The following is an 11,708-nucleotide window of genomic DNA, read 5'->3' as shown; positions in this document are numbered from 1 at the left end:
CCGGCTTCCCGCGCCACTCTGGCGACCGCCCTGCGAGGCTGCTCCTTGGGGAGAGCCGACTGCCACTCCTGGGGACCCTCTGGCGCGCTCCTGCCGAGAGCTGCCGGCCCCTCCGAGCTGCCGCCTTCTCCTTCCCCCACGCGAGGGAGGCGGATCTGGAATCCCCTCCTCCGCATTCCGCTGGACACCCAACCTTAGCCCCCGCACCAGTTTTCAGGGCCAAAGCTCAGCTGCGGTGACTACCCAGTCATAATGGCGGCACCAGAGAAGGTGTCCTGAGCATGTGGCGAGTGCCTTTCCTCCCCCCCCAACACCAGACTAACTCCCCGGCTCGGCTGCTGCTGCTGCTGCAGGCTCCTCAGGGCCTCGCTCGCTCCTGTCCTCGAGGCAGGCCGTGGGGGGGGGTCGTGCGAGGCGGCGATCGAAGTGCTGCCGCGCCGGTCTTTCTAGCTGGGCGCGGGACGGGCGAGGTCACTGGGGGAAAAGACGCCGTTGGAACACTCCCGCCCTCCGCCTTGCTTCTCAACATTGCAGCAGCGCTCAGCGGCCCCCTGAAGTCCCACACAGCGCTGCCGGCTCCCGCGTGGATGGAGAGTCGCGGTGAGCCGTGCTGCTATGTTGAGAAGCAAGGCGGGGGTTTTAGGAAGCGCCAGCCAGCCACCCTCAGACTAGAAGCACCGCCGCTCTTGGGGAGAGAGGCTCGGAGGGGGACCGCGCCGTCCGGACTTGCTGGCTGCCAGCGCGAGTCCCGACTCCTGCCCCATCTTCCTTCCAATGGGCCGCCGCCTCCCCTCCCTCCCGCGAGGCCATGGGGGGGAGCAGAGGGTCTGGGGAGGGGGCCCGCAACCCGCGCGAGGGGGCCAGGGCCCCATGCAGCCTACGGGCCTGCCCTACATGCTTCTTATAGGTGCAAGCCCCTGTATTGCATAATAGAGACAATTTTAGTTTGGGAGCTGGCCACGTATGAACAGGTTTCATTTGTGTGGCAAAATGTGCTCCTGGATCCTAGTTTGATGTCTGGAGAACACAGCAGCCACTAAGAATTACCCAGCCAGAGTTGCATTTACTTACCAGTAGCCCCACCACACCAAACTTTTGAGTCAGAATCCCCACTGGAAAGGAATGGAGGTTGCTCTGTGGCAGCGCTTGTGTGGACTGTGCCCAGAAGCAGTGCTCCATGTTCTGTGTTTTCTTTTTTAAAATTATCCCTTTCGTTGTAAATGCATCTGGGTGACAAGCAGAATTTTTCCTCTCTAACAAACAACAAGGAGATCATTAGAGTATTTTTTTCAAAAAAGCTGCTTTCCAAACATTTAGAGTTATTTATGTTTATTTACGTTTTTTTCAAAGCACAACAACTTTCTGCCTTGAAGCCCTGTGGCTCAAATTCTTGTTGTCACTGCTGTTTTTGGGAGGGGTTTTTTTTTGCTTACAAGATTTGTTATTTGCAGCTTGTAAATGCCCCATTAACAGATTCACAAGCTTCATGGTTCCTCGCTACAAAATTTCAACACTAAGACCAGCAGCATTGTTTTTTTGAATGGTGCACAATCAGCTGGTGCGCTGGGATGCTGGGGGGGGGGGGCTCTGCCTGCCCCAGATCTTTGCTGGGACAAGCTCCCAGGATGCCTCTTGGTGGCCTTTAGAACTTGGTGCCCAGCTGATGAAGTTTAAGAGGATGCTCCTTTGGGGTGATCCAATAGGAAGCACAAAGGACCAGGCCTCATCTCTTCTAGATTCGTTAAATACAAACCAACTTCTACTTTGGGGGCACTTATGAATTTCCTGCCTCCCTTGATCAAGATCCTGTGAGGATACGTCCAGAACTGCCTCCAGCATCTCAGACTTGTACTCACAGGGCTATACTGCTGGAGCACATTTATTGACCTCCATTTTTAGAAGACTTGGAGAGAAGCAGTCAGCCCCTCAGCTGCCCCCACTCCCCACATGCCTGCAACCCCCTCCACAAAAGCCTTCCTTTCCCCCTTCAAATCCATCTTTTTGGCTTTAGTCCACATTCTTCATTGAAACCAAACCCAAGTACATCTAACTGAAGTGAACGCTCTCTTTCCCCCTGTTCACATTCACGTTCCTCCCTCCTGCTGTCCAAGCCCCTTCCCTCCTCTCCGCAAACTCCTCAGAACAGTGACTTTTCTTTGGGTTGTTAGTCTGTGAAGTGCCATGCTCACTGATGGCACTGAATGTACACAGATTAAGTGCCGTCAAATTGCAACTGATTTATGGTGACTCCAGCAAGGGGCTTTCAAGCCAATTGAGGACAGTTGTTTGCCTCTGCACAGCCTTACCTGGTGGTCTCCCATCCAAATACTGACCCTACTTAGATTCCAAGATCTGATGAGATTGGGCTATATCATGCCACCTTGACTCCGGAAGGCACTGCACCCATAAATAAAAAAATTATACCACCTACAATACATTCATCATACAGCATATGAAACCTTAGATACGTCTTATGAGAGCTTTCCCACACACACAGCCAACTCCAGACAGAGCCATGAATGATCTTGGACAGAGCAGCATGCTCTGTGGTACTGCAACAGGGCACGCTTCTTCCATCATGCGGCATGAGCTAGCTATTGTCAAGAGATTCTCTCCTGATTTGGCCAAGGATGGCTGCTCCCTTTAACTCTTGGCTCCTCCCTGGAAGGTACAAACCACCACCTGGAAGGTATAAACCAGAGTCTTTTGGAAGCTTGCTAGGATTCCTCAGTGAAGAAGATCAGCAGTGGGAATCTTTCCCTGAAAAAGGCAACTAGCCCACCTACTACTGTTCTCCTGCAATGCACAGCCACAGAGGAACATAAAGCATATTCTAAGATATGCCCACAGTTCACATGCAATACTACAGAGGACCCAAAAGACCTTGCCATTGTGGCATTTATACTAAGCATGTGAACTGAAATAAACTCCAGATCCCTTGGTGGTGTGCAGGGGCTCCTGACCAAACATATGGGCATGGAAAGCCTTCCCTAAAGGTGGAAAGTGTGAAAACTGATGGGAAAACAAACCAGACACCAAGAGATTTCAAAGGACGTCTTCCATTAGTAACAATTTACTGCATATTTCATAAGAGGCAGTGTGTTTATGTAGCCACTAGGAATAAGGCCCATTGTGGAAATAAATACAATGAGCTCTAGAAAGAGGCTCTGGGAGAGTGCCCTGGCCTTGGGCACTCAGTGTCAATTTGCTGTGGTGACCTCAGCAGAGTTTACCATTTTCTAACTGATTGTTAGCCTGCTGACACTTTATATGGCTTATAAACTGTATAGCTGGACTGTGCAAACAGTGTGCCAGGGGAAATGGACTACATGGTGCCCATGAGACAATGCCAACTTACTGGACAGAAGAGGCATTTATACTAAGCATGTGAACTGAAATAAACTCCAGATCCCTTGGTGGTGTGCAGGGGCTCCTGACCAAACATATGGGCATGGAAAGCCTTCCCTAAAGGTGGAAAGTGTGAAAACTGATGGGAAAACAAACCAGACACCAAGAGATTTCAAAGGACGTCTTCCATTAGTAACAATTTACTGCATATTTCATAAGAGGCAGTGTGTTTATGTAGCCACTAGGAATAAGGCCCATTGTGGAAATAAATACAATGAGCTCTAGAAAGAGGCTCTGGGAGAGTGCCCTGGCCTTGGGCACTCAGTGTCAATTTGCTGTGGTGACCTCAGCAGAGTTTACCATTTTCTAACTGATTGTTAGCCTGCTGACACTTTATATGGCTTATAAACTGTATAGCTGGACTGTGCAAACAGTGTGCCAGGGGAAATGGACTACATGGTGCCCATGAGACAATGCCAACTTACTGGACAGAAGACATGTGCCCAGCCAAGGGAAACCTTGTACAGAAGCAGCATGTTAAACCAGACGTCAACCCATGGAACACCCGATGCCACCCATCCCTGCATCCCCACAGACACTGCAAACGCGGGTAGATGGCAAACCAGCCTCCCTGATCCTGCTCACACAGAGATCCAGCAGCTGTTCCAGAAGAGAAACCATTCTCAGCGACAAGAACCAGGGATATTCCTGCCCAGATGCCATGAAAAGCTCTCTTCTCCAGCATGCAGGCATCCCCCCCACCTCTTGCATATTGACATCCTCAGGTGAAGCACGTACACAGCCTCAACCTAAACAAAAGAAGCTTCTCCCATGATAGGATTAGGAAGGAAGTTCATCTGCCAGCCACCCATCCTGATGATGCCGCTGTTTAAACATCTGGTTGTTGAATCAACTACCAAAGATGCTGCCAGACTGGTAATCCTTTCTCACCTTTAGTCTATCTTTCTCTCTGAGTGATATTACTATTAGAGAAACTGTATTTCTATTGCCCAGCCAATAATCCCATTCTCATGACCCATCTGGATTTTTCCAGTATTTCCTGAAGGACTATGTGACAGAGCAAACATCTGCCTTTAGTCACTTTGGGGTATAAAAGGAAAGAGCCACCCCATTGCTCTCTCTCTCTCTCTGCTCCCCCCCCCCCGCCTCTTAGGTTCCATCCTAGTGCTGTTTGGAACTTTCCACATGCTCTGCCGGTCAGAACACGATCCCTTCCCTTAGTGTCATTCTATTTTTTGCTGCAGATTCTACTCACTGCATCTGGACAGGTACGTATCACCCCTCAATGAAATACCTGCTAATGCAAACGTCTCTAGATTTTTCTACCTTAATTTCCTGGCTCTATATTGTGTGTTTTAATTACTTGATTTTATATTTGTGTGTGTGTGAATATTCCCTCAGTAAAAGAAACTAGTGATTTTTAAAGACCTTGTCTCTGTGTCTATTTTTGGAACTTGGATAAAGTGGGACTCTGGTATATAAAGGTCATGATACCATAGTTATGGCAATTGAACATTAATATCAAAATCCCCCAACCTTTTCTTAAAGAAATATAGCCATTTGGCTAACGTGATCACTGCCATCTGAAGAGCAGTTGTAATTCTGAGTGATTTCCAGCCTTCCCCTAGAGATTGGCAACAATGGTTCCCCAGGAGGAAATGGCTGGTTTGGAGGGTGGAGTCTATGTCATTGTACCTGTCTGAGGTCCCACCCCTCCACAAACCCCACCCTCTCCAGGCTCCATCCCTCAAATCTCCAGGAATTTCCCAACCTGGAGGTGCCAACCCTATCTTGATGTCACATTGTCCCTGATAAGGCAATTTTACTTGCAGTCTTAGGACCTTAACTGGAAGGTACATATTGGTACTGATATTATTTCCAGTATATACAACTACTTCTGACAGAAGGCCAGATATATTTGTGGCCCCAAATATAAATCTTTTGGTGTGTCATTCAATTCCATATTGGAACATTCCATTTTTGGACCTGTACTATTAATTGTTTATTGTCTTACATGTGTTACAGGGACTCTGTTGCTTGGTGTATTTTACACTTTGTACTATTTGACCTCTGAAGAAGGCTCTTGTGAGCCGAAATGTGTCAGGTCATACACTGTTCTTTGTTGTGCATTTGTCACTTTTAACATTTTATGAGGCTTTAGTTGGGCCCCTACAAGGTTTCTATATGTTTTTGAAATAAACACTCCTTTGTCTCTATTTACTCATGTTTTTAACTTTTGGTCCTCTATAAGTTTTCTAAACTTCCTTTGGAGGTCTATGGCATTGTACCTGTCTAAGGTCCCACTCCTGCTCAAACCCCACCCTCTCCAGGCTGCACCCCTCAAATCTCCAGGAATTTCCCAACCCAGAGGTGGCAACCCTATTTCCTTCCCAGCCAACCATCAACATACCATTATCTGCCCCTCTGACTTCAGGTTTCCATTTCTTCCCCCCTCCCTGTAGCCTCTACCTAGGAAAAGTACAGTCTAACCCTAACCCAAAGCAGCTTACATCATTCTCCTCTCCTCCTTTTGATCTGCACAACAACCCTGTGAGGTAGGTTAGGCTGAAAGTCTGTGACTGGTCCAAAATCACCCACTCAACTTCTACAGCAAGAACCTGGGTCTGGAAGACCCTGCTCTGAAGCGCTAACTGCTACACCGAGGGTAGCCAACCTCCAAGTGGAGCCTGAAGTTTGCTGGGCATCACAACTGAATTCCAGACAAAGATCTCTCCCCCCACCCTGAGAAAATAACTGCTTTGGAGGGTGGGTTATATGGCATTCTATTCAGCTGAGGCCTCTCCCCTCCCCAAACTCTTGCTTCCATAGACTCCATTACAAAATACCCAGGAATTTCCCAACCTGGAGCTGGCAACCCTAGTCAGGACTGGCCCCAATGAGTTCCCCACAAAGGACTGGAAAGGCTTTCCTTCCTTTGCGTTTTTACTGACAGAACCAAGCTTGGTTGCCTAGCAACAGCCATGAGGGAAAAGTTAGTCCCACAGGAGCCAAGAAGGAGAAGTGTCTTCATCAGGAGAGACAGCTGTTTTGATAGTTTATTCTGTGAGGGAAGAGTGTCCAGGCTGGCAGTGGGCGGGGGGGAGGAGTGGACCCAGCACCCAGCCAATGACATGCGAGTACTCTTGAGTGGCGGTTGACAGGCCAATGGCTGATGGAGCACACTGCACAGTCAATGGGAGAGCTGGAAATGGCCAATACGTAAGGGAATTATATATATAGGATTCTATGTAGCAAAGCACAGAATACAACATAGAATACAGAATTCAACTTCCTGAGAATGTCTGCTTTCATTTTCTTTCAAAAAGCATGACAGCATTGTCTGTAAGCAGAAGCCAGATGAGAAAGATCTGAATCGGATCTCCAATGACGCACCGAGGGGGGGGGCAGTTCAGTGCTCTGCCATCTCCTCCCTCCCCATATGTAATGACTGTACTAATGAAAGACCATGTAATAATCCCTCCTTCCAGCCCAATGTTTTAATTGTTGTGTTTATGTTTTACGTGTATTTTAGCTCTGGTTTTAATTGTTTTAATTATGTGTTTTTGCCAGTTATAATGTTTTTAAGATTCAATTTTATCATGTTTTTAATTTGTTAGCCTCTTTGGTGGCTGTTATGAGGGCAGGAAGGTGGAGGTATAAATGTTATAAACTATAATAAAGACAACACACAGTTATGTAAAATTAGGGTTGGGGGGATTATGTTCTTAATCTGTATTTGTATACAGGTTGCAGAATTAAATATTTTCAGGACATAATTTGATATACAATTTTGATTTTTTAAAAAAAGACAGCATATATATAGGGCTGAGTAGTCAAATAACTTAAAATTACCTTGTAATAGTTACGAGAGTCCTGAAAGGTATGCCACTGTTACTATCCCCCACAGTACAGGTGAAGGGGTTAAGGCTGTGAGAGCGTGCCTTTCCTAAAGCTATCTTGTGAGCACACAGCAGAGCACACAGCACTGCTCCAAATTGCAGCTCCTTTTCTCAGCCCCTTCCCCTACTTTAGTGAAAAGGAAACACATAGCCCCACTTAACAAAAAGGCGGTGAGTAGAATCCACTGTCATAAACTGGTTAAATCCTTTCCATGAGCCTATCCCAGGAAAGCGAGGCACCATTCAGCTGGGTGAAGAAGCCCACCTCAACCTGAAGATTTTGGGTACCATTAAAAAAAAAGCTAATTATCCAGTTCTAATAATTCTACCATCATGTGGGATACGATTTTGGATGCTCTGTCTCAGGCACCCAAATGTCTTGGGCTGTCCCTGGTGAGTGGAAACAGAATTAGCGAGACCCAAATAGAGAGCAGGGGTTCACGATCATCCGGGATATACCGTAGTCCTTGGGAACCACGATGAAATACAGGCACACTTGTCCGCTGGTGTAATTCCGGGGATAGTTTGGAGACAGGACGATGCCATCCGAACCCGTGTACTGGCCACCACAGGGTGCTGAAATAGATTAAACAGGGCTGTCAAGTTACCAGTCCTCCAGCTTGTCGCTCTCTCCTTTCCCTCAGCTTTACTTTTGAAAATGCCCAGCTGAGCCTTGTTAATTCAATGCACGGCAAGCAAGAAGGCACACTGCTAACTCTCATTAAGGAAATTCAGAATCCACCCTAAGCAAAGATTGTGCCTGATACATATTTCATTACACTGTGCTGTTGACTGGATGTCATGAATGGGATGTACCTTAATGGGTGATTTTTCATTACTACACATTTGATCTCGCAACCTGGAACGGCGCTAAGATATGGCTTGAAATATTTGGGTTGTTGGCCTTGTTAAAGACAGAGCCCATGCCCTAATTCCACCATTACAGCCTATACCTGCCACATATATGATAAAGATCGAGAAGCTGATGAGCAAGGCAGACCAGAGATTATATTAACATAACTGTTGCCGCCATCTCTAACTAGTAGTTTACAACTAGCTAGCACTTTATGATATAGGATTGTTTTATATGGTTTTATATGTTTTACATATGTTAGCATTGTTTTTATGTTTTATCCTTTGTAAGCCATCCTGAAGCTGCTTTGGCGGGGAGGGTGGGGTATAAATTGAATAAATAAATAAAATGGAGGGGGTCTGGACAAGAACCTCTTGAACTGTCTGACTCCTATTACAAACTGTGCCACTTAAAGGGAAGTTCATCTGCCAAGCTCACCTATACAAGTAGGCCGTGGTTTGTTCCACACAGGTTTCCCGTCTCCTCCCATGATGCACGTCAGGGTGGACGCCCCCTCGATCAAGTAGCCACTGTCACAGTAGTATGTGATAGTTGAGCCCAGCTTCAGCTCTCCTCCAGCCCTGGTGCCATTCTTAATCAAGCCAGGGTCAAAGCAGGATTCTCTCGGATTTTCTGCAAGAGGAAAGCACCAGGAGGTTAATTGCTTACTACCAGTCCTCCTGCTCCTTTGTCATGCTGAGTAACCATGTTCCAGAGGAAAGAGGCCATTGGGTTAGCTGCACTAGCAAAGAAATTGAGCTTTTGCAAAGAACCATGATTATGAGAACAGCAAAGAGACAAGAAAAGCAATCTGCTTTCATTAGCCGACTACAGTTTATCCATCTGGATGGTACTTATAATCAATTTAATGACAATAAGAATGCAACTTGATAAGGACATTAATTCAAAACAACAAAAATGATGGTGCTGAAGAGGTTCTGTTTGGGCATCAGAAACAGGAGGACCAGCCCTGACCTGGGTAGCCCAGGCAAGCCTGATCTCATCAGATCTCGGAAGCTAAGCAGGGCCAACCCTGGAAAGTTCTTTGAAAGGAGACCTCCAAGGAAGACCAGGGCAGGGAGGCAGAGTCAGGTAATATCAAAGCCACCTCTCTGAAACATCCTAGCCCCACTAGGGGTCGCCAGAAGTCACCATGACTTCCAGGTTCGTAAGCACATACACACAAACCCACAAATACAAAAAAGAGAGAGAAAGAGAGAGAAAAGAAACCGGAGGACCACCAAGATGGGTTGGGATTGGGTGAGTCTAGGAGAGGTGGGGTCAGGATTGAATTAAGCCATGGGCTGAGAAGTTTGCCCCAGAGTTTGAAGGGCCTGTGAGAGGTGATGAAGGACCTGTGCTCCAGACTGGGGTCTTGATTATGACAACCAGGAGCCAGACTTGGGATCTGATGCAGAAGAGGTGCCAGGAAGGTACCCTCTCCAGCTCTCCGGAACTTCACCACCAACAGGGATGGCAAAGTAGAAACACTACCCATTTGGCATCCAGGTTAAGAAGCCCAGTATTCCTTTGAGGCCTGCCAGATTCAAGGCTCACTTGTGGCAGTTATCAAGATATCAATTCTGGGGGAAAGAATAAATTCTAATGCCTTTCACAACCTCAGTTGGAAACCTGCCAATTTCTTTATATCACAGCCTAGATCTCCAGCCAGCTTCCAAATCTCAGCTAGTTTTTAGGGTCCCCAACCTTTTAACCAGCCACTGAATCTTTGCCTCAAACAGCACTCAGGTGTGCAAAAGCTGGCAGGTAACTACATTTTTCTTCATGTTGTGAAAAGCTTCAGTTATCAACTTCTGCACATCAAGCTCCTGTTAAAGGCACACGAGCAGTCTAGGCCATATCCCCCTTCTGCCCCCAATCAAATACAATCCTGTTTGATAGAACTCCGTGCTCCTGGAAGGATTTCAATCTGCTTCAGATCTTAGCCTTGTACAGTCTACCTGTCATGTGCTCAGATTATGGTAAGAACTTCCTGGATTCATGGAAGAATCATCATTTCAGGGTGGCCAACATGTCTTTTGGTGCACCCACACAATCACATAAAATGGATTATCATCAACCTTTAACACATTAACCATGCATTGTCACAGAGACAACCTATTGCAAAGTTAGTCTGGGGGGGGGGGTAGCTGTGTTGATTTCAGTGGAAGAGCAAGATCTGAGTCCAGCAGCACCTTAAAGAACAACAAGAGCTCCTGGGCATAAGCTTTTGAGAGTTAAAGCTGGTATCTGACAAAGGGAGCTTGGACTCTCAAAAGCTTACGCCCTGGAAATCTTGTTGCTTTTTAAGGTGCTGCTGGATTTGAGCCTTGTTCTTCTACTGCAAAGTTAAGCACTTATAAATCACGTACACTATAATGGGAGAGAACGCTGAACGTCACTTATTAAACCCTTTAGATAAATGGGCTCCCATTATTGATAAAATGAATTTGGATAAGTTTGATTGGGAACACATAAAGTCACCAAAATTTAAGATGCTTGTCCTAGGGTGAGAGTTTGTTACTTGTGTTTTCAGCATTTGAAGTTTAGTTAGACATAATGGGTTGTGCAGCCTTTTAACTCGATAGGGCTCTCAGTGTCATCAACTGAATAACATTTATTTTTTGTTTTTTGGTAGTTTTGTTTCTTTACTCTGTGTGCTTAATCAATTTTATCGAATATTTAATGTTATTTCTCTGTTTTAATGTATTAAGATGAAGTTCGAAATTTAATAAACAGTTATAAAAATATATATAATGGGAGAGAATTCAGTGTGCGAAACCTAGCAGCCTTAAAATGTCTTGACTTTAAAAGCAGATTAGGGGGGCTACATTTCTACCTGTGGCATTGACAACTCTAACGGAAATTCAAGGCACAGATTTTCAACAAGAAAATACTACTTACTCAGATTTACACCCTGTGTTTTGGCATTATGCCCCCTCACTATTTCATCCCACCACGAAGGGACTGGCTGCTCCAGATTAGGTTTCACTAAATACAACAGAACCACGGAGATACGTGGAGAGAACGTATTGCTCAAGGTCAAATACCACTAAGGTGTTACTTAAGGCATATGCCTCAAACATAATAAATGAGAAAATCATGCATGGAGATTAAGCTATAAATCATTTACTACAATCCATATGTACTTATTGCTTATTAAAGCACAAAAGCTATGAAACAAATACACTAGTGTAAAGAAGCCTTCCTAAAGCAAGACCAGTAAATGGGCTGTATACAGTCCTTGAAAACACTGTAATCTTCTTTGCTGTTTCTTAGTTTCAAACCTTCAGGTCTGCAGGGAGGCTGAAAAACTAGGCTGACGTCTCCTGTCGGCCGAGAGGGTTTCGAATTAACTTCTTCAGAGCCAATATATTCTTATGGAGCTGATACAAATAACAAAACACGCACAACATCTTGTATACAGATATTCAAAACACACTTCAAACCTTGTTATTAACAATTTGAAACCTGACTTACCCACACAGTTTACATATTTTCTTATCATACTCCCACAAGGGCTCGTTATACTCCTTACGGCAAAGCGGTTCTTACATGCACAAACTCAGCTTGCGTACTTAAAGCTA

At 45.8% G+C, this 11,708-nt stretch overlaps 1 protein-coding gene across 1 annotated transcript in view; it reads right to left on the bottom strand.

Annotated features, from left to right (window-relative positions):
* The window catches only part of CSMD2 (CUB and Sushi multiple domains 2), a 268,238-nt gene that overhangs the window by 183,392 nt on the left and 73,138 nt on the right, over window positions 1-11,708 (bottom strand). The window contains exons 12-13 of the mRNA XM_015424095.1: window positions 8,560-8,754; window positions 7,728-7,844 (exon numbers count right to left, since the gene is read on the bottom strand). Coding sequence (XP_015279581.1) covers window positions 7,728-7,844; window positions 8,560-8,754 — 312 coding nt within the window. The remainder of the gene's footprint in view (window positions 1-7,727; window positions 7,845-8,559; window positions 8,755-11,708) is intronic.

The sequence above is a fragment of the Gekko japonicus genome, unplaced genomic scaffold (assembly GCF_001447785.1).
Source record: "Gekko japonicus isolate JY-2015 unplaced genomic scaffold, Gekko_japonicus_V1.1 scaffold877, whole genome shotgun sequence".
NCBI lineage: Eukaryota > Metazoa > Chordata > Lepidosauria > Squamata > Gekkonidae > Gekko > Gekko japonicus.
The sequence above is the reverse complement of the archived record's forward strand: the minus strand, read 5'-3'. Positions and strand labels throughout refer to the sequence as shown.